We start from the raw sequence: 26,994 nt of genomic DNA, 5'->3' as shown, positions 1-26,994 counted from the left end.
TCCCTGTCCCCGTGTCTCTCTCCCTGTCCCGCTCTCTATCCCTGTCTCTATCCCAATCCCTGTCTCTATCCCGTGTCCCTGTCCCCGTGTCCCTGTACGGCTCTAGATCCCTGTCCCCGTGTCCCTCTCTCTGTCCCAGTGTCCCTCAGTCCCTGTCCCTCTGTCTGTCCCTGTCCCCGTCCCCCTCAGTCCCTGTCCCTCTCCCCGCGCTGTTCCCGCACTGCCGGGCACGGCCGTAAAGCAGCGCGCTCCCTCCGTCGCAAACGCCCCGCGCGTCCCTGGCGACGCGGCCGCCCCGGTGCCGGGATCATGGCGGCGACGGCCGAGGCGGCGGCCGAGCTGTCGCAGGCTCTGTCCCGGCCCCTCAGCCTCCTGCAGCAGCCCGACTGCGGCCGGGCGGCGCGGCTGCGGGCGCTGGAGGACATCCGCGCCCAGCTGCAGGGCCGGCCGGTGCCGGGCGCGGTGCTGCAGGAGGTGTTCGCGGCGCGGCTGCTGCGGCCGCTGTCGCGCTGCCTGGCGGGGGATGCGGCGGAGCGGTGCCGGGAGCTCGCCCTGCAGCTGCTCCGCCACGGGCTCAGCCAGGGCGAGCGGCCCTGCGAGGCGCTGCCCGTGCTGCTGCCGGCCCTGGCGCAGCGGCTGTGCCCGCCGCAGGGCGCGGAGCCCAGCGAGGAGCTGCGGCTCGGCCTGGTGCAGCTGCTGGGCCTGCTGCTGCAGCGCTGCGGCGCCTCCATGGCCCCCTACCTCGGCGACATCGCCCGCGTCCTCCAGGCCACCCTGCTCGACCACTATGCCGAGGTCAGGCGGGAGAGCTGCGCCTGTGCCGTGGCCTGCGCCAGGGCCATGCCAGGTGCGGATGAAGGACGGGCAGCGCTGGGGCGGCGTGATGGGGGTGAGGAGGGCACGGGGATGCAGGCAGGAGAGAGAGGAGGGGTCGCACACACCCTCACAGGTGTGCTCTGCAGGGTCTGATGGAGAAAAACCATGCCAGGGGTGCAGGCTGAGCTGTTCGGTGTGGGTAGTAGCAGCAGGAGGGGCTTGGGGAGGGTTTGTGGGCAGCGTTCAGCTCTGATACTGTATAAAGTTAAAGTTACTGCTACGGAAACACGGCCACATTACTCAGGCTGCTGTTCACAGTGGTACAGAAATCGTGTTGCTCCAGGTCTGTCACCCACGTAGAGAAAGAAAAAGAATTAGGGAACAGCATTAAGCCCCCCCCCAAGTGCATTAGTCTATCCAAAATCGTCTCATACTGCTGGTCCCAACAACTGCCTGGTGTCATGGATATATCCATGCTACATAGAATCAGAGAGTGGTTTGGGTTTGAAGGGACCTTAAAGATCAGCTAGTTCCAGCCCTCTGCCATGGACAGGGATCCTGCCCATGGTGGGAGCTCACATGGCTGATGTTTCTGTCTTTCTGCCCTAACAGAGCACTTCCATATGCAGTCAGAGTCTCTGATAAAACCCCTAATGCAAACCATTTCCCACCAACACTACAGAGTTCGTGTTGATGTGATTCAGGCTACTGGAGCAGTGATACAGTTTGGGAATGGAAAGTCTGTGGATGATGTCCTGTCTCATCTGGCCCAGAGGTTATTTGATGAGATTCCCAAGGTGTGCTTTTCTTCCTCCTTTTCTTGGCATTTATTTTAAATCTGTTTAAAACCCATCCCCATGGTGTGGGTTTCTTGGTTTTTCTCCCCCTGCTTCCCCCGTTTTCAGCTGTCTTGCATTCAGCTGAGATCTGTAAATACATCTATCATGGTTTAATCCCAGATGGGATTGAGGACCACGCAGCCCCTTGCTCACTCCCAGCTCGTGTCACCTCTCCTGGCAGTGCTCCCTCAGCTGTTTGTGCAGCTCCTCACTAGCAGAGCTTGAGACACCCAAAAGTCCTTGACTTAGGGTAAACTGTGCTTAGCATCAAGTGAACATCAGTGTGTTATCAGCATTGTTCTCACAAAAAATCCAAAAATAGCACCCTACCAGCTGCTGAGATGAGCTCTGTCCCAGCTGAAGCCAGGACAATGTCCCACCCAGCCTCTATCAGTTGTAATCTGTCCCAAACCAGTGCTGGAGACTGCTGTCCAGTTCAGCTGGGTGGTGAGGATTTTGTTCTAATGGGTGCCTTCCATTCTGTCTTTAATTCTCCGTCACATCTCCCTGGCCCTTCATTCTCTGTTTTGTTCAGCTGCTTAGCAAACATGGTATGGGTCCCTAAGATGCAACTGAAGCAGTAATTTTAAAATTAATCTTTCCTTTGTAGTGAACAGAGAAAATTTTCTTCTGGAGATGTGCTTGGAAAACCACAAATTCCAGAGAAATGTATATTTCTTAAATTCTCAGGAAGGAATTAACCATGAGATTGTAGTTTTCTGAGTTAGGTCTGTGTCTTGTCTTCCTCTCAGAGCTGTGCTTTTGTGCAGCAAACAGTCTAAGACTAAGCCAGAGAGAAAAATGAGAATGTGATTCCTTGTGTGTTCCTCAAGCTGCTTCCTGCAAGTGAGGAAATGCTGGGTTCCTGTAATTTCTTCTGAGTGTATTGATGTGCTTCAGCATGTCCTATATACAGAAAGTAAATATTTTTTTATTATATTTCTGTTATTCTGTCACGTTTAAAATAGTTTTTTTGTCTCCCTGCAGGTACGGCACGCTGTAACAGCTGTCATTGGAGAATGGTTGTTGCACCTACGAGACAGATACTCATATTTTCACAAGCTGATCCCTCTGTTACTTGGCAGCTTTAGTGATGAAATTCCTGAAAATACGTATGTGGAACATTTAGTCCTTTTTTCCCCCCTTACATAGATGTCAAAGAAGTGTTGCTAAGCTCACAGATGTCTTGCATGGAGGACAAAACCCCCACTTCTGTTTGTTAGTTAGTTTGTTTTTTCTTAGACTGAAAACATTAGCATTATCTTCAGCAACTTTTGTTATACTGTCCTTTCATGGTACATTCAATTAAATGTGAGAGAGACAAAACAGGGTGAATAGAGACAGAAGTATCCCTTGGGAGAAGAGGCCTCTGTCCACTGAGTAGAAAAGAAATATAAATTCTCAACTTAATGTGCCTAGGTTAAGTGGCAGGAATGCTTCCTATCCTTCCAGCTGAATTCAAGTAGTCAGTTTTTCCAGAAGTCACATTTTAAAGTGTTTTTCTTTGGGGGCATGGTGGTATAAAACTCTTATTTTATATCTAGGAAACTGGCTTGGACCTACTGGGAGAAGATAGGCTTGCAATGGGAGAAGGAGAATGAAGAAGATTTGAAGGATAAGATGGATTTTAGTGTTTCACCATCTCATTATCCCAAAGGAGGTAAATGTTGTGCTGAAAGTGGTTTTTGCTTTGTGAGTAATCTCCAAGAGCTGCAGTGCAGTACTGACAGCAGAGCAGGATGTGTAATATTCATTACAATATGTAATATTAATGTAGAGAGGTAGCACGTATAAAATATATATAAATTATTAAATTATTAAATTTAAATTTTAAAAAGTGATTGTTCAGTCACCTCATTCTTTTTTTTTTTTGTTAATACAAAAATTCATTTTGGAGAAAGTAAATGAGGCTGCCTATGCTAAAAAAAAGGTAAAGCAGTGGTGCAGAAATAGCAGTAAGTTCTACATCTACCAGCAGCCAGGTGCACAATGGGCACAGAAATGACTGGAAAGAAAGGCAGGAGAAAAGAACCCATGAGCTAAGTCCTTGAGTAATGAGTGCAGGTCACAGCATTAATGATCCATATAATTGGTGCTGAAGAAAAATTTGCAATGAAATTATTTCAGACTTCTCTGTGAGACACTGGGATGCTACCTAAAATCTGCCAGTGCACATGAAGAATGTGGGAACAGAGTAATTTCCTTTATTATACACAAAAGCCCCAAGAAATGCAGAATGGGTAGTTTACTTTTTAGTACCATATGATTTATAGGTGGCTTTCAAACATTGTGTTTGCAGTAGCTTGAAGCTTGTTTCCTGTCTTGGATTCACAAAGTTAATGTTTAAAAATATGCATATGGGAGTTGGGGGAAGAGACAGTTTAACTGGCTCATTTATTGATTTCTATACTCATATTTAACTGAACAAAAACTCTTTTGGTGTGAAAGAACAGGTTCATGCTTGACTTGTGCCTACATGACAATCACATCACAGAATACCCAGCAGCAAAATCCTTTCCATGACAGTGGGTTCCGGAGATCTTTCTTCTTTGAATTACACTTCTTTTTTTTCTTTAAAGTTGTTTTACTCAGTAATGCTTCAATGAAAGGGGAAGCACTTCATAATGGTGACTGGTTTGACAGAACTGTTTAGCTTTGAAGGCAGGCAAGTTGATCTGTCATCCTTCCCAATCTTTTTTCTTTCCTCCTTATTTTCTGTATAATTTTACCTCAGGGGTTTGGAAATGCTAAAGAACTTCCACTAGTCATGGCAGAAACGTATGTCTCCTCCTGGCAGTCAGAGAATCTTTTAACAGACACAAAGTGATGAAGTTGAGTGTCTAAGCTCCACTCACTTACTTTGCAATGACCATGATATAGTGAAGGTCATAAAAGGTTTAATTTCATTGTCTTGGAACAGTGATTACCATTTGTACAGCTGATGGGGTTACCTTGGTTAGTTTTGTCAGGGTGTGTGTTGGGGTCTGTGTGTGTAAGCTGTTGTGATGGGGCTTTTTAGAAAGTGACATCTACCAATTACTTCATAATTAAATGATATGTGATCTCCTAAATAATCTCCTTAGCACAATAAATATGCTTCATGTATTTGGGCAACATTCCAGCCCCACATGAAATTGAATTTTCATGCATATTTCTTGACAGAATGATGCAGTTAGGGCTTGAATGTGACATATATGGGTATATTTATATATGTGTGCACATACTAAAGAATATTTTAAAGAAATGGCCTGATAATTTTGGACTTGAGTCCCAAGTTAATGGTGACTTTAAGGTATCATTTCTTGTTTATCTTTACTTCCAAGTTGTATGTCTTATTAACAGTCAGGCTTGATGTGACAAATAGAAGAAAAGTCAGAGGAAAGGATGACTGTCTGCTTAATCCTTCAGACACAGAACTTTAGCAGAGACACTAATGTACCTTATGTGGTGTCCTACCACAGCTTCTGTATGGATGATTGTTATTATCTGTGTCCCTTCTCTTTGCTCTCCAAGAACATTTTGTTGGTTTCTTTTATTAGGAGGGGGGTTTGTGTTGGGGTACTTTAGTATTTTGTTGCCATTTTTTGTGAATTTAGTGGAATATTTTTTTTTTCCAACTGTGAGTCTGTAGTACATTTTACTTAAGTAGCTTTGTCCAGCTGTCAGACTAATGGAGCTGCCCCAGAAGCCCTGCTTTGATCTCCCAGTGACAGATCCTACAGGTCAGAGGGGAGCAGAGGGAGACCTGGTGTCATCAGGCACTGCACAGCCTGCACTGAGCCCCAGCACTCATTGCCTCAGGATACAGGTGCAGACAGTTTATAGCAGGGAAGTCTTTGACAGGAGTAGCTACAGGGATAAATGCCTGCATTTGAACATCTGAAATGAAGGAATTGCTGATAAAGAATGGGCCAAATTCTTCAAACAAAATTCTGCCTCAGGTTCAATAGGATGCCAGTGTGTATTTGCTGTCTCAAGTTGATTTCTTTATTTGACCTTTTGCTACTCATTGTCAGCTTTCGTAATCCAAAATGTTTCCTCCATTGACAAAAGAAGCAGCAATTCATGTCCTGATGCTTGAATTTTATTTTTTTCCCTAGTTAGGTATTTCAGTGGTATTTATAAGCCTCTTGTATCCTCAGACCATTTACTTTAGTCAGTTTTCCTTTTAGCATTTGTAGTTGCACAGGCCAGTGCAGGGAACTGTCAAGAGACAGCTCAGTCATTTTCTTCCTGAGCATTTACAGAACTCTGTATCAGAAATAAAAAATGCACTCACACATTCAGTGTATTTTGACACCTCATAATGAATGATGTCTCTTTCTTAAAACAGCATGTGAACATTGTGAGTGGCAATTATGAAATCTTGCTTATCAAAGAACAACTTTTCAGATTTTGTTTGTATGAACACATACAGTGTTAAGAAAAGAAAATAGACTGTAGGAAAAAAATCTCTAAAGAAGTTTATTGATGTTTTTTGGAAAGGGCTGTCACAGCTTTATCTGTAAAGTACAGAACAGGACATTTGTTAGATGCTTGTGATATTGGTCAAGTTGCTCTTCTGAATCTCAGTGATTTATGAATTAACTAACAGGTAAATTTGATTACCAAGACAGTACAGTAGGCATTTGTTGGGAAAAGTAAGTTTGTTAGTTCTCTAGAAATCTGCATTCTTTGTTGAGGCAGGGAATATATATTTGTTACACTTTTGAGTTCTTTTTGAAATCAAAAGACAAATCAAGCCACAAAAACTCACTTTCCACAAAGTCATTACAAATTAATTTTAGTCTTAAGAAAAAAAAAACCAAACATCCCCCCCAACTCGTGTATCATCATTTTAAATGTATTATTCCATTTTTGAAACACTGAAGAGGCACTTTAGTGAGCTGCTTCTCCTGGAAAAGCCTTAGCAAGGAGATTATATAATAGCTGTGATTTTTAAAACACTGTCAATTTGGCCTGATCTATGACACAGCATCTGTACAAGCCATAGTTCGTGCCCTCTCTGCCTTCAATTTGCCAGATACACTTTTAACCTTTTCCTTTAGAGGGCACAATTGACATTGTCTGTTTTACTGCAGCTCATGTCTTCTGTACTGTTTGTGTCTTCTACCTTCTTTCCTCCTCCAAATTATATTGAACTCAGCATTTGCATGCAAAGGTCTTTATTCTCTTTATGTGTTTCAGTTTATTTTTCATGGGATTTGTGTTGTTATCAAAATTGAAAGGGAATTATTAAGCTGTGTTTTCCAAAGTGGGTAAAGGCACACATTCATTTCAGTTCTCTTTCTCTAAACATTTTAAGACATAAAATCTAAATCACCATTCAATAATAAATACATAAATATTCAAAGAGCTGTGTGGAGTTTTAATTCTGCAATATTTAATTCTGCAATTTTAATTCTGCAGTATATATTGCAAGGTAATGCAACTTGCACAGGTAAATTCCTCAGCAGCATTTGGAGTATTTTGCTCTATGCTGAAGCAGACACCCAGAGCTCTTACCTTGCAGCTTTTAAACTTTTCTGAGATTGTTATGCATTGGCTTTTCCTTTGATATTTCTTTTTGGGTTGTTTTTGTTTTTTCTAGAGACTCAGCCAGGACTGGGTTGTCGGGAACTTGTGTCGAGAAACCTCTCCAAAATTCTCCCAGGTCTCTGTCATGATATCACAGACTGGCTTGGAAGCACAAGAATCAAAGCATCCCAGCTGCTGTACACATTACTGCTGCATGCAGAGGATCACATCACCCAACACATGGAGCTACTGCTGAGAACTTTGTACCAAGCATGCTCAGATGAAGAAAGTGAAGTGGTTAAAAATGTAAGTTTGATCTGTTAAAGTAGCTGTTGTACACTGAATAAAGACTTTATAGTCTTCAGTCTGTCTTCTGAAGGTTGACTTTACCTTAGGTCACTGGGAATTGCCCAGGACTGAAGGATCAGGCTCAGGTTTATATGGATGTTAAAAACATGTGCACATTATACTTCACTAATCTGTTAAAATAAATGTATTCCTCTATTACTGATATGAAGACCAACAGTAAAGTTATTTAAATACTGTTTAGTTTGTATGCCAACCCCATGAAGCATTGATAATAATCTCTCTGAAAATTATAAGCAGTGGATTAAAGTGTAAAAGCCTTGGGGCAACAAATTCAATGTGAAAAATGTGCAGGTCATGCCCTTTCAAGTTAATTTCACTTACCTCCCCCTGCTCCATAATCCGACCATATATTGAGGAATGTTTATTCCATGTGATACCCATATTCAGTGTTTGAATCTTTGACTTAATTCTTGGAAAATGTGGGGAAGGGGGGGTTGTGAGGAATAATTAGTTTGATTCTTACTAACAGTTGATTCTTTCAACACTTTGATCAACAAACCAGTAAAACAGATGCAGTTGAAGACATGAGATAATTTTAGCAAAAGAAAGACAGGTGGTACAAATGCTTTTTAAAATTTTAAGATAAAATCTTCTGTTCCTGTTTCTACTCAAGGAAGAGAACATGTGTATAACAAAAATATATCTACGTAGCTTACTCTAAAGTCACAAATTTTATTGCTTTGGGAAATTGGAAGAATGTGTTCTGCTAACTGGATGCAAATAGTCCAACCCTAAATCAGGCTCTTCTTTAGGTTTCTGCTCTCAGCTGGGCTAAAAGAAAACATAAATAATTAGGACAATAAGGCCATGTAGCCCTGCTGTCCTGTCAAATTTCCTATCAAGTGCTTATTGCTATAAATCTAAATTCAAAATATGTGTTCAAGCAGCACATAGCTGTCCCTTGCCTTTTATTGGTCATACTTGTCTCTTTCTTGGAATTCCACCACTAATCTTCTCACAGGTGCTTCCAAGAGATTTATTCCTGGTTAGGAGATGATTTCAGTATTTAATTGTACTTTTCCTTGTGCCAAACATAAGAGTCAGCAACTTCTGGTTTGGGATGCCTTTTATCTCTTAGTGATGCAGCTTCCCAGGGTACTGAGAGAGCCTCCTCTGGTTTGTCACTGTAGGAACCCATTGCAGAGCAGCCACCAGCTTGGAGAATGTCCTTGTCTTTCTCCAGTCTAGTAATAGCAAATGAGACCCTTTCCATTTTCCTCCTATTGAAGAGAGTAAATCGATCAGTACAAATGTATGAAATCATATTTTTGAACTCTTTAATTGTATTGTCCAGTTTTCAGAGCATCAAGAGTCTTTTTCCTTCTCTGTGGCAAATATGGAGGAGAATGGAGTTCACATCTACACAGAGGATGTTACGACTCCTTTCAGTCCTATCTTTGTGAAAAAAAACCAGCTCTATATAGTGCAGATTTCAACTGTGGAACTTATTACTATGTGCTTCTATTGAGACTAAAAAAACTGGCATGATTCTCTTATTAATTTGGTAAAAAGAAAAAAAAAAAGTCATAGCTAAATCACTAGACTATAAATGATAGAGAAAGCTTTCATCTTAGGGGAAACGACCCAACCATGAAATCTGTGAGACTGGAAGAAGTGTTCCTGTTGCACAGGTAGTGCTGCAGTAGTTGATGGTTTCTTTATTCATGCACATGATTGTAAACTTTGGGCGTCAGTCAGGCAGTAAGCCCTGGTGTGGTGGTATTTCATGTGGAATACAACATCCTGATACATCTGCAAGGCAGGAATGGGATCAAAGGCTGTCACTGTCATGGGGAGTACACAGTCATTTAGGCCTTTCAGTTGAAGAAGTAAGATGGAAAGCAGTGGGCAGTTCGCCCCTGGCATTCCTTCCACACTTAACCTGATCTGTAATGTCAGCTTCAAGGTACAGTACAGTAACAAAAAATTCCTCCTTCCTTTTTTTGTAGTTAGTTTTAAATCAGTTTTTAACAACGAGGGGTGATGCATTAAGGGCAAGCCTCAGAGCAGCATTTGAGGGACAAAGTGCTAAACCAGTAAATGTGCAACATCTGGTTACTCTAAATTAGAAACTTTATTACAGTGAAGTTGTACACTTTGTTTCTGTGCTCTGCTTTCTCATGGAAGTTTGCCTGCTGTGGAGAAGGCTGCTTGCAATGCCTTATTATGTGCTTACTGAACATGTCAAGAAAATTTCTTCATGCATCTAATCATTACTGAGCAAGTGGAAAAGGCCTACAAGGCAACTACTGAAGCATTTAAAATAACAGCTAGAATCATAAAAGAAAAAAGCCATGATACCTTGAACAGTCTTTGTGTTTTCAGGAATATCCTCAAGTTATTCCTATTCTTTTTTCAGAGCGTGAAAGCAGCAGAACTGATTGGAACGTTTGTCAGCCCTAAGGTGTCTTTGAAATTAATCACCCCAGCCTTTGAGCAGACACCCAAAGCCTCCTGTGTGATGGTTCTGGCTGCAGTGATTCGAGGCAGCCCAAAAGAAATCCTACAGCCTCATGTGGCCCAGCTTGGCAACACACTGTCACAGGCTGGAGTCTGTCAGCGCTCTGAGGAGGTAAGGAAGGCTGAAAAACACACAGCAGGATACATGACCAAACTAGTTTTACACTTATTTTCCCTAAATGCTCCCATTCCTATCCCTCCCTTGCACACCTGTCTTGGGATACAGTTGCGGACGTGTGTCCGAGACAAAACAGGAGCTTCCCATTCTTCCTGGCCATGTTGTGGTCTCCTGGGCAGAACTGCTGCTTTCAAAGATTTACCAACAGTCCATCCTCTTAGCAGATGTAGGTTCAGGTTTGAGAGCTGCTCTAAAAGACTTCATATAGTGGTAAGAAAATGAAGAAGCAAGGCAGGGAGAGAAGCAGCTGTTTAGTAAGTACTGTACTAACAAAGGACTGCCCTGGCTGGTCCTGAGGCAGAGTTTAATCCATGGTTTGAAATTCCTTGTGTTCACAATCCAAACAAGATCATGAATTTCAATCCTCATCAGTAAAAATCACTGAAAATTTTTTATAGTCTATTGTAATTGTCATGTCAGGTTTCCCAAGATACCCTCTTAATGTCATCTGATTTTTGTTTTCCATTCTTATTTCCATTTCAAAAGGCAGGTGCCAGCACTTTATATTTAGGAGCATGTTTTGCAAACTTTTGGGCTTGGTTTCTTCTCTTTAGGTGAAAGTCTAGAAGTAAGATCTTTATCAATTAGAAATTTACTTCCAAGGTAATAGCTGAGCCCAAAGACCATTTTTACCATGTTTATTTTAGCATTTGAAGAATGTTCACCAATTGCTATATAAGGAGATGAGAGATTCTCTTAAACATGGAATGGATGTTTTTTAACCTGCAGTATTTTTTTCCTTCCCGTGTTCAAATGCAGAAATAGATCTGTTAGAGATGCACAAGAGGAATCCCTGTAGTTTTCCCCACAAATGAAATCCTGGCTTTCATTCCACCAGGAGTTTGTAAGACCTCTGCTGTTAACATGACCAAAAAAGGGCCAGTGCTGTGCCTTGAGGAGCTCTGACTTCATGTCAGATGTAGGCTTCCCTTAAAACAGTTATTCATGTGTGCAGACTGAATCAGGCCTAATTGTCTTTCTCAGCCAATTGTAAGAAATACATTTCAAGTTCTTCCCTCATTAGGTTTCTTCCCTAATGGAATATGTACCAGTGATGCAGGAATTAACCTTAATCTCCATGAAGCCTGTGATGATTAGGAGCTCATATAAGTGGAAGCACCATAACCTGCTTGTTCAAATAACAATTCCCTGAGGTATAGCTGCAAAATTGCTGTGAGGTTTAGGCTTACCACTTCCATTTGGCATTGGCTCCAGGAGTCAGATCCATCTGCAGCTGAAAGTTTGGCAGAATTGTTCCAGCCTTTAGTCTTGGAAAACAATCTCTCTCTATTTTAGCCAGTGAATGCTGCACAGACACTGTTTAGCTAAGGATTGACCATGTCCATGAGATTAATAACACTTATGGCTAACCTATTCCTAGACTCGATTTATTTTTTGGGAGTAAATTTGTAACAATGGCCCCTTCTGTTCCCTGACAGCTTCATGGATATCTGATGCACTTTATCATAGAAGTCATGGCAAACTAGCTGACAACAGTATTGACTTGAACTGGTATCAGTTGGATCAAGATAACATGAATGATATGGCATCAAATGAGATAAATTGGCTGAGATAAAAGCAAAGGCTCAGGTTTTTTTTTGGTTTATGTATTTAGCTATCATTGTTCATCCAAGACAGTCAAACATGGAATAACATTTCAAAGAGTTGTAACAAATATGTTATTAATTAACAAATTGCACTTGAGAAAGAGAAAGTACTATCAGCAAGCACTCCAAAATGCTTTGATGTTTTTATTCACCATTCACCAGTGGAACCATTGTGTGATTAAGAGCAGGGTCATTTATTTTGTTAACAGGACAAGGTAAACACAAACAAACAGTGTGAGAGGAAGATTATATTGTATTCTGTAAAACATACAATATGGTAATTAGAAGAACTAACATGAAATTACCAATATGTTACCAATGTAAGGGATTATACAGTGATAATTACTATCATTTCCCATATCTCTCCTTTAAAGAAAACCTTATATTTGCTAAGAGAACATAATAAATACATGCTTTTGTTAATAAATAGGTCTTTTATATGGAGCAGCTGCTTTATTGTGTACAAGCATTGATTGAAGTGTGCCAAGAAGACTGCAAAGAAATTAGCTTGCAGCTAATGAAAGTTTTGGTGACCATAATGGCAACACCATCTTCTCAGGACCTTAAAGAAAAGGTAAACTATGAGCTGGTTTAATATTTTGTTGTGTTCTTGTCTTTTCATGTTGATAAGACACTTTGTGGAAACAGAGCCATAATTATTTGTGGGGATTATTTGTGGCTGGTCTGAGATTGTGCATCTCTGACAGTACAGACTGTACATGGTTAGTACCAGAACTAAATCTGGAGTTGGGTTAACAGTTTAGGACAGCAGAGCCTGAAGACTTATGTTTTTTCATAACTTTGATTAAAAGCTCATAGAGTTAAAATACATTCTGGTTCCAGAAAAGGCCCTGGAATTCAGTTTTATTTTGTGATCAGAAGCATCAAGTATGGGTCTGTAGCTGCAGTTACAACTATAATTTTCTGTTTCTGTAAGTGTGCTTAGGTTAGGTTTCAAAATAGATGGCTTGAGGTGCATTACTGGAGCATGGGAATCCTGGAGGTGGATGGGGGCAGCCATGGGCCTAGTAGAGCACTTTTTTTGGGTGGGTGTTAACCACCTGTGCACATTTAGGTAAAGTTTCAGAACAAGAAGTGTCCAAGATTTTATGTTTGTACTAGATCCTGCAAAGCCTTGGGCATGCTGGTGGTGCTGGTTGAACTGTTGATGTTTACCTTTTAGTGGATATAAGTCACTGGGAATGTTTGGTTATATGCAGGAGAAAACTGACATTTATTTTGACTGTTAAAGAACAATTCACTTAGAGGTCAAGAGTACTACTGGCCTTAAAAATGTGATGGTTTCATAGTGATTTTTTCATCTTTAGCTAAATATCAGACTGATTTTACAGTAGTTGACCTTTTTACCTCCCCACAAGAAACAAAAGTTTGAATGTCACAGGAATGCTTTAAAATCAAGCACAGCTGTACATGCCCAGATAATAGATGAGCTTTTTGGCTCAGCATTATCTCACCCCCTTATTTTTCTCTTCCTCTTTCTTCCTGGAGCTAAATATCATATAAATCAACAAGCCATCCTCATGCAGTACAATTATGACCTCTCCCAGTTGTCTTTTTTCAAACACACACCTTAAGTGCAGTGGCTATTCTGCTTCCTTTGCTCTTGCTCCCAGGCATGGTGTTCCAAAGGCCTGTGGAGGATCAGTATTTATGGCCCCAGAGCTGACAGGCTGCCTCCAAGGAGAGCTCAGAGAGCTCTTCAGGAAGAAATAAAGTGGAACAAAGCTTGAAACAAGTACTGAAAAGACTTTGCAGGTCAAAGAGGGGTGGGATGATGATCTGTCTTATGGGAGTGGGATTTGGAGGTTTTGTTTGTTTGCTTGGGGGTTTTTTTGAAACAAAAAATCAGCCTTAGACAGATGGATCTGGAATGTTTTGTGGTATCTTGCCTGTTTATCCCTGCAGTGGTCTATAAAGTCAGCAATGTCCATTTAAAACCTTACAATTTCATACTCCTATTAAGAAAGCAGTTTCATGGAGATAAATCCTGATTTTCATAAATGGAAAACTTAATCTCCTGAGATTATTAAAGGTTTAAGATGTTCCTGCAGTTCCAGATGATTTTTTAAGTTGACAGTACTTTGGATGAGAATCCTTTTTCTCATTAGCCTTTCTTTCAGCTAGACACATACAAAATCTGGCAGTGAGATTACATAATTGCAATATTTCAAAATTGTCAAAAAGACAAATATGGCTTGAATTTTATTTTTTTCTCCAGTTACTGATTATTCCAAATCTTCAAAGTGAGCTTGGAGTAGGCAAGAAGTCCCTGTTAAAATAGCTTAGGAACATGTAGAACAAAAGTATCACAGCTGCTGTACAAGCATGAATTTTTTGTTCAGAAAAGAAATCTGTATTCAGACTCAAAAGATATTGAGTATAAACATAAATTATTCAAAAATTTGCATTATAGAACTTAGAGGCTTTATTGTAAGGGGACAGAAGACCAGTGAGATACTGGAGACAGAAACTGCTGTGACCTGGTGGTGAACACTCAGGCCTGGCCTGATTTTTGGCTTTGTGTCCATCGTGTTTGTGGTTGCTGGGGGCTGAGGGAATGGACCAAGAGCATGAGCTGAGCCCAGCAGAGGCACAAGGAGCAGGGTGGGCCACAGCCCCATAAGACTGAAGCTGTATCAGTTGGTGGAGTCTGATTTGAGCCTGCCAGGGATTTAAGTGGTAACCTAAAAATAAGGTTTTGTTTCATTAGCAGTGCCCTGTGCTATCCTGGCTCTTCTTTCAGCACACTGATTATTAGCAGGAAAATCTGGTGTCATTAAACTTGTTAGCTTTCAAATAGAGGAAAGAAAAATCACCTTAATTTTTATTTAACTGTGAGACACTGCTTAATGAGAAAACATGCATCAGCCTGCTGGCATATTTAATTTATTCTCTCTTTTTTGTTTTTAATTGCATTCTTGAAACTACAAAATTTACTTTAAATCATATGTGAACAATGAATTATTTTGTATCTCTTGTTCAATGGAAAACAATCTTGTGTGTTATGTGTTTTGATGGGACTAAAAATGAGGAATAATTTCTGTCCTGACGCATTCTGTTTAATGTTACAATTAATTTACAAGTAACTTATATGTAAAATATTCATTTATCTGAGTTGTTTTGGCTGTCTGGCAGAATGCTTCCATAAAGGAGAAATCTACTGTGCTTGAGGCAGGCAAACCTGCTTTAAGAGTAACCTTTGTCCTTAGCAAATCCTGATTTATTTATTTTTTTCTTCGAATTCTCATTTATTTTCTCCACATCTGGTACTTCCATAAAAACATCTTTGTCTGGCAAGTGATTAGTCTGGAAGAGTCTAAAGGTCCTAGACATGTTTGAGCTAACTTGTGTGGTTGAGTTCAGCTTAAAAATATTAAAAATATGAGTACAATTTGTAGTTCTACTGCAGCACTTGGAGTCAAATGATGTCACTGCCAGCACTGCACTCATCTTTCCCTGCTGGAACTGGCCCTGCTGGCAGCACTTGTTATTCCTTAGTGAGGTTCCCAACAGGGCCTTGCTCCCCATTCTTGATTCACAGTCTACTGAAATCACCAAGGCTACAGATCCTGCTTCCAGCATGCTTTTAATCTCTTCCTTGGAGAAGTTTTATACTTCTGGTAGGAGCCTTCAGGAACTGTAAAAGCAAATTTTCATTTGCTTTGAAACACATCTGCTGCAAGTGATTAGGAAGATCTATAGGCATCCTTGCCAAGCATGCTCATGTCTGGAATTCATTTAGTAGTTCTTCTTACATGTTTCATTTGTACATGTTTTATTTGCATGTCTCATAGGATAGTCTTAACTCTAAACATGAAGAAGGTATTTCTGATGTAACAGTGAGTTTTGGTACTCCTAAGCAACAGAAGTTGAGAATTTCAAAATGAGCCTGCCCAGCTACTACAAAGAGAGAGCATCTTTCATAACTAAAATTGAGGGGAGAAAGGGAAGAGGGGAAATTCCATGTTTTCTCTTACCTTCAACAGCAATGCTTTCTGGAAGCTATCATGGCTTGGGATTGTGAGAAATTCCCCCTGTCTTTATGTTTTAAAGCATTCTTAAATTAAGGAGAAAAATCACTACATCTTTAAAACCACTAAGAGCCTTTTTTATGATGTGGTTAGTTTTTGGATAGGTCTGCACATAGGTTAGAGACTCTCTCATTTTGCTGTTAGGTTGCTGTGTTCTTGATGATTTCATTTTGAAATCAGGACAAATGTTTCACTTCAAATAAAAGTTAATGGATGTAGAATAGACAGACATTAAATATCAGCCTTGATTGTTTAATAGAAGCTATGAAAATCTTCCCACGTCTCTTCTTTTCTTACAGAATGAGTTTTAAACGTTTGAGGGTTTTTTAATGATTTCAGTTAAGTGTCCTGTCTCTGTTCTAACAGGTGGAGAAAACAATGTCTTCCTTAGCTGCAGTGCAGCAATTGGAAAGTTTTCATAGTCTCTACAAGCAGCACATAATTCAGCTGCTGGAGTGGCTTGCAGTGTCCTGTGAAGGGTGGAGCTGCTATTCCCCAGAAGTGTTGCAGTTCGAGGTCATCACAACCCATTCAGGTACAACTTATTTAGTTCTAAAAAAGATATCCAGTCAGGATTTCCACAGCCTGCAGACAGCTTGTGTTTTGTAATGAACAGTGTAACATTCAGAACCTTCACAAGAACATGATGGAAAATAAAAGAAATGTTGAAGCAGCTCATATTCCCAAAGATTGCATGGCTGCAGGGAGAATGCTAAAAGCACTTAAGGAAAATGCACTTCATTTTCCTATATGAATGAAATAAGTGAGGATTAAGTGGAGACAAATTGATGTAGCTTCTGTCCAAAAATCCATCTTTTTATCCCATCTATTCACAAGTCTTTCAGAGGACAGCACCTCTCTGTAACAAACAGTTCCTCACGGTGGCTCGGCTGTGCAGAGGTGAGTGACACACTCTGGTGTACATCTCACACTCCTTCAGTCCTACACAGTGAGCACTCCTCTGCCACAGTCCCCAGCTGGCATCTGCAGCAAGGGACATGGGGACAGGCAGTGTTTCCCACCTAGACACCCATTTTAAGATTATTAAAAGTTCTGTTTATTTGTTTTTTTCCTTTCTGTTGGTTGTAAGGGGGATGGGGACAGTCACTTCATGAAGTATCACTGTGGCTGCTGCACAGGTATATTTTAAAGGAATATATCTTCAGCATTTAATCTTTGAATCTCAAAGAAACCCTCATCAAACCTATGTGAAGCACCCACTTGTTGGTTTGTGCAGCACCCAGCATAAGTACTTTTTTTGGTTTTCATCTGTGAAAAGAACAAAAAGTTACTTCAGTGTGAGATTTGAGAGGCCAGCTTTTCTGTATATTTGTGCTCCCATTTCCATGACTGAGGGACTTCTAGACAGTTGTCTCTGTTTTCCTTAATGCTAAATAAATCATCAAATGTCTGGGCAAACATTTTGGCTTGCACCCAACACTGGTAATATGCTATTGTCTGTGTTTTCTGTCTGACACAGCAGCTCCTAGAGCTATTTTTTTTTCTTTCTTTTCATTCCCACACATAATGTTGTTTTTAATCAATTTAATCAGCTTTACTCAATTCATATTTTGAGGTTTTTACTGTTTTTCATGAGCGTATGCTTAAGCTGAAATTAGCAATGTAGTTTATTTTGTTTATTTTCCATCTGTTGAATTTGCTGTTATCAGTTTGATGTAGTAGTAGTATCTTGTGAATGTCTCAGAACTCACATGAAGCAATGTATCTTGAATAAATGCTGTGAAAATAAAGACCTATTTGTTGGCACAGACATTTAGCAAACTGCAGTTCAACACCCTGTATTGCTTCAGTCTAGACAGTGAAATTTGGGGTTTTTTCATTATTATTTTAAACATTGAATTTCCAGATATTATTAAATGCTATTGAGCTTGTTTTGGAAAATCTTGAATACTTCAATCTGTCCATCCCATGTGTGAGGAATATTCTTGTCATCATGAATACCACTGTTGTGTCTCCTCTGGAAGGGTTTTCTGAGTTTGTGGAGTTGGATGGAATGTGCATCTTAAGGATGCAAAGCTGAAGAAGTTCCTAAAGGAAAGTCGTTTATTGCAAAAATAGAGCAGAAAGAGCATTCTACAGCAAGAAGCTTGCGTGTGTACGGTCTTATGGACTCTTCCTCTTTAAAAGCAGGCAGATGTTAGTCATTATCAAGGAGAAAGGCACAAATTTCCCTCACTTGTGGGAAAGGAACTTCTTAAAATGTTGGGATAACAGCTTAGAGTTTTGTTTGTTTGTTTATTGTTTAAATTTATCACAGGGTGTGAAAATATTAACAAACTAAAGAGTTAATTTAGAAGATATTTTTATTTCAAGTAGCTTCTAAAATACATCATATTTTGGATTGTCTTATAAGCTGAAAATAAGCATTTCAACAGGGAGAAGGAATGCTGCTGCAGTAATTGTATTATCCAAGTTTTGAAGCTGATCCTTTCAAACAGGCCCTTTCCTATGCCTCTGGGAGTCATGAACATCTCAAATGCTGCATGTGGAAAAACTTGAAAGAAGAAAGTGTAGCTAATGCTGCTGTGTCCAGAGGTGTGAGGGTCATGCCAGATCCAGTGTAGTTTTTCATTAAGTTTAAGAAAACCAAAGCTTTGTGCATAGCCTCAGACTTGCAGAGTTACAAGGGAGCAGCATTAATCCTCCAGCCAAAATGCCTCTGGTACTGATGGTCTGGGGTGTCATGGATAGATCCATTCCAGAGTCATGAAATGATGGAATGATTTGGGTTGGAAGAAGCCTTAAAGACCATCAAGTTTCAACTCCCTGTCATGGGCAGGAGCACCTTCCACTATCCCAGGTTGCTCCGAGCTCCATCCAACCTGGCTTTGGACACTTCCAGGGATGGGGCAGCCACAGCTCCTGTGGCCAAAGTGGTACAGCCATGCCAGGCTGACTAAATGAGCCATGGGGAACTGATCTTCAGGCTGCCTTGGCCAAAACTGGGGTACCTGAGCCTGTGGGGAGTTACCCTGGGGATTTGTGCACCACCAGTGCGGTGTCACATGGATCCCTCAACAGCTGCCATGCAAGAGTGGGAGGCTAAGGACTGTCCTAACACCACTTGTATTAGAAACCTTAATGCACCCACATATGAAACATGTAAGTAGAACTTACTAGTATTCTGAAAAAAGCCTTCTGTGTTTGTTTGCTAGGTGCTGTCATAGGTGAAGCTCTGGATGACTTTGTTCAGGTTCTGAGGACGTGTCTGCAGCCAAACAGAGATCCCCAGATGCGGTTAAAGCTCTTCACTGTTTTATCCCAGTTGTTGCAGAAAGCAAGTGAGACCATCAATTCTCAGGGGTAAGTGGAGCTCTGATTTCACACAGCTATTTGAAAACTCCAGTGGCACTAAGAAATAATGACCTTGGGAGTTATTTAAGCCCTATAACCATCTCCATGTGAGCATGGCTGGAAGAAGAAAGACTTTCCCACCATCTTCTACAGCCTATTTTTCTTGCTGTAATTTTTAATAATGATTAGGAGGGTAGAGTGCAGTAATTAAAAAATATATATAAATAAATTGAAGTCTTGGCTTCCTCCACTGTAGTCTTCCTACCCTGTGCCATTACTGGAAATTAAAAGGAATGTCATGCAGATCTGGATAGTTTTCAAAAAGAAAATGAAGAGCTGTGGTTGAAAAGAATACTTTTTGAAAGCTAAAAGGGAGATTCTTAGGAAAAAAATTATGGAGGGGGATGTTACTTGTTTAAATACTGTAAAAACAGTAGTCAGTACTTGTTTAAATAATCATGTAACTGAGTGATAGTTATAAGATTAATCTAGATATCTCACAATCCAGAAAAAAAGAAAAGCACCTTGAAACCTGTTTGAAGTGTTCCAGGATCTGACTATTTGTTTTAAACCAGTTTGTATCATTTAACTGAGAATGCAAAGCCCTTGGAACCAAGAAACCCTATCCAATGAGCTGCCAGCTTCATTAATATTCTCAGGAAAGGGAAATTATCAGTGTGCAAAAAACAGAAGAACGTTGCAAAGTAATTCAGTGAGTATGGCCACACAGCACCCCAGCTCTGCAGACAGCATGATGGAAGCTGTTTTGCTCAGGGCAGTGTGAGTGAATGGCCTTTGTCAGGATGAGACACATCCAGGGAGGGTCACAGACCCTTGTATGAAGGATGGTCCAGCCCAGCTCATGATGAGGCTCTGTGCTCTGACAACAAAAGCAAAACCATGAATTTTACCAGTAGGTTTATCTTCAAGACTCAAAAGCAGTGGAAGCAGCTAAATGCCTCTGAAGTTTTGATCCTTCTTACCATGGACACAGCACATGTTTGCATATAGGAGGTAACATGTGGAGGTTTTGTGTTTGAAGCATTGTTTGCAAAACATTTCTGGAGGTTTTGATTTGTAAAAGCCAATTCAATTTTGTTTCAAATTATCTGGGTTTAAGATGTTACATTTTAAAAAAAGAAACAACAAAAGCATACACAGAAAACCCCAAGACTTATAAGGCAAAATGCAGCAGTGTCATAAAAGCAGAAAAGGAACCAATGCCAAACAAAAATGTATAAAAAATAATTAATACGGAATGAAAGTTTAAGTATGCAAGTTCATAAAACAAATTTTAATGGAAACCCAAGCTCTGCTTTGAAACATCTTCATAAGAGCAGGGTATTGATGTCTCTGCAGATCACATTTTAGTGCTCTTGTATCCAGCTGAGAATGAAGTATCAATTCTAAATACAAACAGCACAGACAGAGTATGTCCTTTCCTGGAAATTGCTGACTTTTAGAATTAAGTTACACAGATTTACAGCAATAAGATCTGAAAATGGAAAGAAGGAGCATTTAATTGCATCAGCAACAGCAAAAATGAAATGTTAATGGTTATGAAAGATGGTGTTGGGGAGCAGTAGTAAGTTCCAGTTGCACTGTCACATTCACTGCTGTCAGTAATTTGTTTAGCTCCTTGAAATGGTTCTCAGAGTTTGGATGGGAAGGCTTTTGGTTATTATGCTAAACACAGTTGTGTGGTCACCTAATTGTGTTTGAGTCGGACATGACTGAGTCAGATAATTGCCAGATATTGCTTTACTGATTCTGCTTCAAGGCACTAGAACAAACATTCTCACAAATAGCACAGCACCATGGTTAACACAATGCTGATGGAATTTACCTTTGTGTTTTGACAGATTGTTTTCTCACTGCAGTTTAACAGAAAGTTTTATTAAAAACAGAAGCAGCTACTGATCAGATAGCACAGACAGCACAGAGCTGCTTTTAGCTTTGGAGCTGAAAGGAGATTTGGAATGATGTTGATCATTAGTTTTACTTTTTTTCCAACAACTTTTTTAACAGGAAATTATTAATGCTTAAAAATGTGTTTAAACTACCACATCTAAAGGGTTTTACAGATTTAGATGTGTCTAATGGGATGTCAGATTCCTTGTTATTACTTAAGTGCCATCTGCTGACAAGAAGCAGCAGTGGATGGATCTCTGACTTCTTCAGAGCCCAAGGGCTCCCTTGCCAAGGGGAAGCAGCAGCCAGGTGTATCTATTTCCATAGTGTTGCAGGTGTGTGTCAGCACATAGCTGAGGCCTGGCAGTGCAGCTGCTTGTGCTTTAGTCAGGTAATACCTGGATAACAGGGACTACCTGCAGCATGGATTCTTTTTAAAGCACTCCCTGGTAATCATTAGTTGTTAACATGGACCTGTTATGTTCCTCCTGTGTCTTGGCACATCACTAAAGGGGCCACTCATTCACCCTGGCAGTGTGGGACTCTCAGAAAAGTCAACAAGAGCTTGTTCCCTTTGTATTGAGCAGCAGGGTGGGGAAGTGCTGTTGGGCTCTCAGGGGCTGCACTTTGAACAGAGCTCAGAGGGACAGTCAGGGGAGGTTCAGTCTGCTTGCACACTGCCAGCTGCTCTCTAAGGCACAGGCATAGTGGATAACCTGAGCCTCAGTTACCAGCCACAGCCAGCCTCTAATGTCTCTTTGATGCAGCAAAATATTAATTAACTTGTAAGATCTGTATTTTTTTTTCCTCTTGATTTGAGATTGAGCTGTAACTAAACGAGTGTGAGGGAATCCTGCCTATTGTAATTGCTGACTCTCACAGCAACTTTTAGCATTATAACAACCCATTGAATGGAGGAGAAGGAAAAAGCATCAGCAAAAACATCACAGATTTATGTGTTTGTAATAAAAAACCCTAGTATGGGGGACTGGCACCATCAGAAAATCCTACAGACCTCTCATCTTTGGGGGAGACAAGTTTCTGAGCCAAGAGAGAGCTGAAATATTCTGTGTAGGCTCCCAGCTGTATCAGTGTCATCAATAGCATTCATACTTTTCACGTTATAAATACTTTTCCCTGGCCAGTCTCAAAGGGCCTCACAGATATTAATGAATCCTCACAGCTCTGCACAGGGTGTTATCTCCAAGACAGGGAAGGTGAGACACAGAGAAGGTAAGAAGTTTACCAAGATAACACTGAGTCATGGTCATTGCCTGAAGTGGGAGAAAGTCTAGCCTCTCCTTTCTATGAATGTTAGGTATTTGTTTAAACATTATCTAGAAAAAGTTGTGAAAAGCTTATCACATACATTACAATAACATTGCCTTAGATGATGTTATTTATTTTTTTACAGAGTCTTTTTTTTCCCCCTTTTCTGCCTATGTTTCTATGACAGAAAATTCTCTCTTACATCCTGTCAGTCTCTTTATCACTTTCTCATGAACCTTTATTTTGCTTTCTTATTTTTGGCTTCAGGCTGTTCCCTAGCTACCTTGAGACTGTGATAAAAGACATCCTGGCTCCTAATCTGCAGTGGCATGCTGGAAGAACAGCAGCTGCCATCCGTGCTACAGCTGTATTGTGCCTTTGGGCTCTCATCCACTGTGAAATGCTTTCACCAAAAGAGGTAAAATCTCTCTTTCTCATCCTTTGAAATCTTAGGCAGGAAAACTAAATAAATGCAAGGGGGGAAAAAAGAATAAATCCTTAGGGTAAATAATATTTTCAGAAGGACATACAGTCTTCATAATAAAATTCATTAATTGTAATTGAATGTTAATGACTGAAACAATCACTAGTTTGTTTATTTGTTTGTTTGTTTGTTTGTTGAGGGATGATGCCATCCTGATAAGAAATCTGAGGCCAGCAAAATGCTGAGATGTAAAACTGAGTAGCATCAAATTTTGTAGATATTTTTTTTTAACAGTTAATCAATTCTGTAGCCCGAGGTACTGACCACTGTGAACACAACAATCTGGGTGCTGTGAACACAACAATCTGGGTGCTGGACATTACTGGCCCCGCAGCAGAGCCTGTGCAGCAGCACTGGAGCCAGCCAGGACAAGCTGTGCTGTCACGTGGCAAAGACAAGTTGTGTGGTTGCCTTGGAGCCCACAGGTCCATTTAGAGAAAATAAAAAAACCATCTAAAGATTCTGAGAAAGGACAGGAGGACTTGAAAGGCACATGAAGAATGTGAATAGAGACTGGAGTGCTACCACTTGAAGAGTTGTTACCCATCCCTGAGAAAGGATTAATTGAATCTGGGGGTGTTTTTGAAGGTCCTTTGCTAACAAAATTAGCATTTGGAAGTTATGCACTGGAAATATGTTAAATACAAGGTCATTTTTTAAAACATAAATTTAATTTAAATGTTATTAAATGTTCACAGTCTTTATTGTCTTTATAACAGACCTTAACTGAGCAAAGTGCTTAAACACACATAACTGGTTGAGTTCACATATACAGAAACGTTGATATCAGAAGCTGCTGTTCTAGCTGAACATTTTTCTCTGAATCGATGCCTTAATGCCTATTTCTCATTGATGGCTGATGTGAAACACTCGGAATTAACTCCGATTCCGAGCCTGCCAGCGCCCCCGGGCCGGCGCGTCCCGTTGGGCTCGGGGCGCCATCTGCTGCTCCCTGTGCGGAACGCTCGCTCCGCCTCGCCCGAGCCGCCACTATTTGGGTTTTTGGGTTGTTTTTTAAAAGGCGAGTAAGTTTTAAAGCTTTTACAAGCTTGAACATACATATGAGTTACATAAAACTCATCTGCTTGTATACTGAGTGCTCATGAGCTGGGTGATTGACTGGTGGATTTTCATTTTCCAAGCTAAGGGAGAGGCAAAATTAGAGCTCTTTAACTTCAGGGATTTTCAGGGTAACATTTATAGCAATTTTTTAACTAAGCAAACAAGTATCTGGCACAGCTAATGGTAAATGCTGTAACACTAAGCATATTTTTTTAATGCTTTTCCTATTAACTATAGATCTTAAGAGTGAAAGATGAGCTGATGCCCCAAATTATTGCTTCCATGGATGAAGACTCTAAAATTACTCGACTGATGGCTTGTCGTATTGTTGATGTTTTTCTGAAAGTCTGTGGGAGGCAGTTTGATGCAGATAAATTTAAGAACACTTACACAGGTATGTGTAAAGGTTTAGTAGACTTGGGGTGAGGGCATTGTTGGTTTGTTTGTGTGCTTTAATCAAGATTGCAATGTTGACATTTGCTTTTTTTACCCAAATGCCACAGTTTATTTGACTTTTAAGGGTTTGGCAGAACCGAGCAGTATTCCCAGCGTCATTATCCATCTGACCACTAGGTGGAACTTCACTCAATACTTTGGTTTGTGCAGGGCTTGCCAGCAGCTCATCTGCATTGCTTCAGAGTTTGGACTATGTGAAATAATGTGCTAAGTATAGTGAGAGCAGAACAGTACTGCAGTGTATAAATGGAAGTCACATTGTTCTCCGTGCTGTGTTTGAGAGCCAAGAGCAAACCATTTCACTGTACCATAAATAGACCTGAATAGGTAGTGGGTTGGGTTTTTATCTAAAAAAAAAAAAAACCAAAGAAAACTAATCTAGAGTTTTGTATTGCCAATTAGAGCTAGGAGCTGTAATGCCTCTTAGGATGGAGTTGAAGTGCTAAACTATTATTCAGAAGTACAGACTATGCTTTGAGCCAGGTTTTATGTTCTTATACAGACAAATAAATTTGGCTTTCCCCAACTCAGCATCTTAGCAACTGATATTTTTTCTGACATGGCACACTAGAAATCTTTTTATTTTGGAGAAATACATGATCAGATAATTCTCAAAGTATATATGTCTTTGCATCTTGCATATTCACATAGTCTGCCGTGCAGTAATTCACTGAAACAGTAATATTTAATTTAATAATTTAATTATTATTATTTAATAATCTAATTAATATCAAATTAATAGAAATGCTGTGCTTTATTAAACGTAGAAGTACTTTAACTCTGTAGTTCAGTAATGCATAAATAGACATCCATAGTTCCTTGTTAGAAGAAGTGCTAGATAATGTTCAATTAATTAAATACTTCTGTATATGCCTTTTATTAATATTTGGACAACATTATCCAACAACAATGAATGAGGAGATTTTAGGATCAGTGTGTACATCTATTTATTATGCTCACAATAGAAAAATACATCAGAAATACAACAATAATATGAATGTTGACAGAAAACATTTGTTTTTTCAAATGCAAAAGCCAACTGCAGTGTTGCCAGAGCATTTTGGTTCTTGGTCCTTTTCAGAGGTGTTGAAGCGTCTGGACGATGCCTCGGGTGAGGTGCGCCTGGCAGCTGCTCACACCTTGGCTAATTGGTTTAAGTGCTTAAAGGACAGTGATGTGAAATCCTCAATGGAAAATCATGTGGAGTTTCTCTACCAAGAGCTCTTGGTACATCTTGATGACCCAGATGAAAATCTCCAAAAAGCAGTCCTAGGTAAGAATTTCAGTCATGTATATTTTTAACAATGTTTTTTAAATCATCATTTTGAGTGTTCATGAGGGCAGCACATACAGGTAGAGGATAACCCTGCCAGGCTGGAGCTTTCCTTTGGGTTTCAGTGGATGAGCTCTGACCTTTTACGTGTATGCAGAATGAATGCTTTGCCCAGTGTTCCCCAGGGGAGGTAGCAGGGCAGCTGAACCTCCAGAGACTTTAGGGATGGTAAACAGGATATGGGGCACTGCAGGGTGTGACCATATCCCAGCCTGCAGGAGGAGCTCTCTGGAATTTATTAGTGTAGCAGCCTGTGCTGAAGAACATAAATATCAAAATACAGACCTCAACAGATGGGGGAGGGAGGAATTGTGTTGTCATCCCTGCATCACTTGTAGAACAATTTCCTGGTTTGCTTTCAGCTCCTTTGAGGGAACTTGGGTAGAGAAACACAAAGTAGCTACTGATTTATAAAACATTATTTTTGCCTTACAGAAGTTTTAAAGGAAGGAAGCCTTTTATATCCAGATCTGCTGGTGAGAGAAATTGAAGGGGTTGTACACAAGCATCAAACACCAGTCTATTGTAATCAGCTGCTGCATCACATTCAGTCAGCCAAGGAATCAGCTTTATGAATCACTGCTGAGATTCTGTGTAGGAAACTGATGTGAATTCTGTATGACTTGGATTATTTTTGTTTGCTGAAGAAAGGCTGAGCTGGAAATACATTGTTTTTTCTTTGTAAATTCACTGTTGGTTCATTTGAAAGTGAAATTAGCACAATTCAATGTTCTTTGCTGTTTGAACAGTTCTTTGTATTTCCTAGCAATAAAACAATGTTTTAATTCACTTTGCATTGCTTTTTCAGATACAAGGTTTAAAGAAGAAATGTTTTTCCAGGAATTTAATTTTTAGCTTATTTGACAATGTAATAATTTAATGTCAGAGTTACTAATGTAATACAGCAAGGATTCAGTCTTTCAAAAAGCTTTTCAAACTGGATAAAATCACACTTCACAGTCAGGTATGTGGTGACCAGTTTTATTAGGGAAAAAAACCAGCCAGACTTCTCTTTCATAATGCAGCAAAGAGTACAATGTTTTGAATATTCATATTTATGCTGATATAATAGGGAAATAGGTAGCACTAAAAGAATAGTTTTTATTTTTATTGTATTACATTTCATGACTGAGTAAAGCTGAATTTTTTAAATTAAGGTTTATACAGGGAAAAATGTGCTGTTTTGTCATTTAGATTAACAATTTATATTTTTGTACTAAATATATGTCATTTGCAGTTTTTATGTTTACACCACTGTGCCTTGGAAAGCAAGCAACATTTGTTTGCATATTGTTTTGAAATTAAATTCTGTGACTTTAGGTTAAA

General features: G+C 40.1%; 1 protein-coding gene across 1 annotated transcript; it reads left to right on the top strand.

The window, feature by feature from the left end:
* The first annotated feature begins 308 nt into the window (after positions 1-308).
* DNAAF5 (dynein axonemal assembly factor 5) lies at positions 309-26,994 on the top strand. Its single transcript, XM_036392803.2, has 13 exons — positions 309-847; positions 1,429-1,613; positions 2,643-2,767; positions 3,200-3,315; positions 7,246-7,478; positions 9,901-10,113; positions 12,217-12,360; positions 16,205-16,373; positions 19,015-19,162; positions 22,601-22,751; positions 24,117-24,273; positions 25,417-25,608; positions 26,104-26,994. Exons 1-13 carry the CDS (start codon positions 310-312, stop codon positions 26,241-26,243), a joined length of 2,511 nt encoding a protein of 836 aa, XP_036248696.1. The 5' UTR covers position 309; the 3' UTR covers positions 26,244-26,994.

The sequence above is a fragment of the Molothrus ater genome, chromosome 16 (genome assembly GCF_012460135.2).
Source record: "Molothrus ater isolate BHLD 08-10-18 breed brown headed cowbird chromosome 16, BPBGC_Mater_1.1, whole genome shotgun sequence".
Classification (NCBI taxonomy): Eukaryota; Metazoa; Chordata; class Aves; order Passeriformes; family Icteridae; genus Molothrus; species Molothrus ater.
The sequence above is the reverse complement of the archived record's forward strand: the minus strand, read 5'-3'. Positions and strand labels throughout refer to the sequence as shown.

Coding starts and splice junctions, on each gene's coding strand:
- DNAAF5 (XM_036392803.2), top strand. CDS start 310: ATGGCGGCGACGGCCGAGGCGGCGGCCGAGCTGTCGCAGGCTCTGTCC. Junction 22,752..24,116: donor AAATGCTTTCACCAAAAGAG/GTAAAATCTCTC, acceptor TATTAACTATAG/ATCTTAAGAGTGAAAGATGA. Junction 24,274..25,416: donor ATTTAAGAACACTTACACAG/GTATGTGTAAAG, acceptor GGTCCTTTTCAG/AGGTGTTGAAGCGTCTGGAC.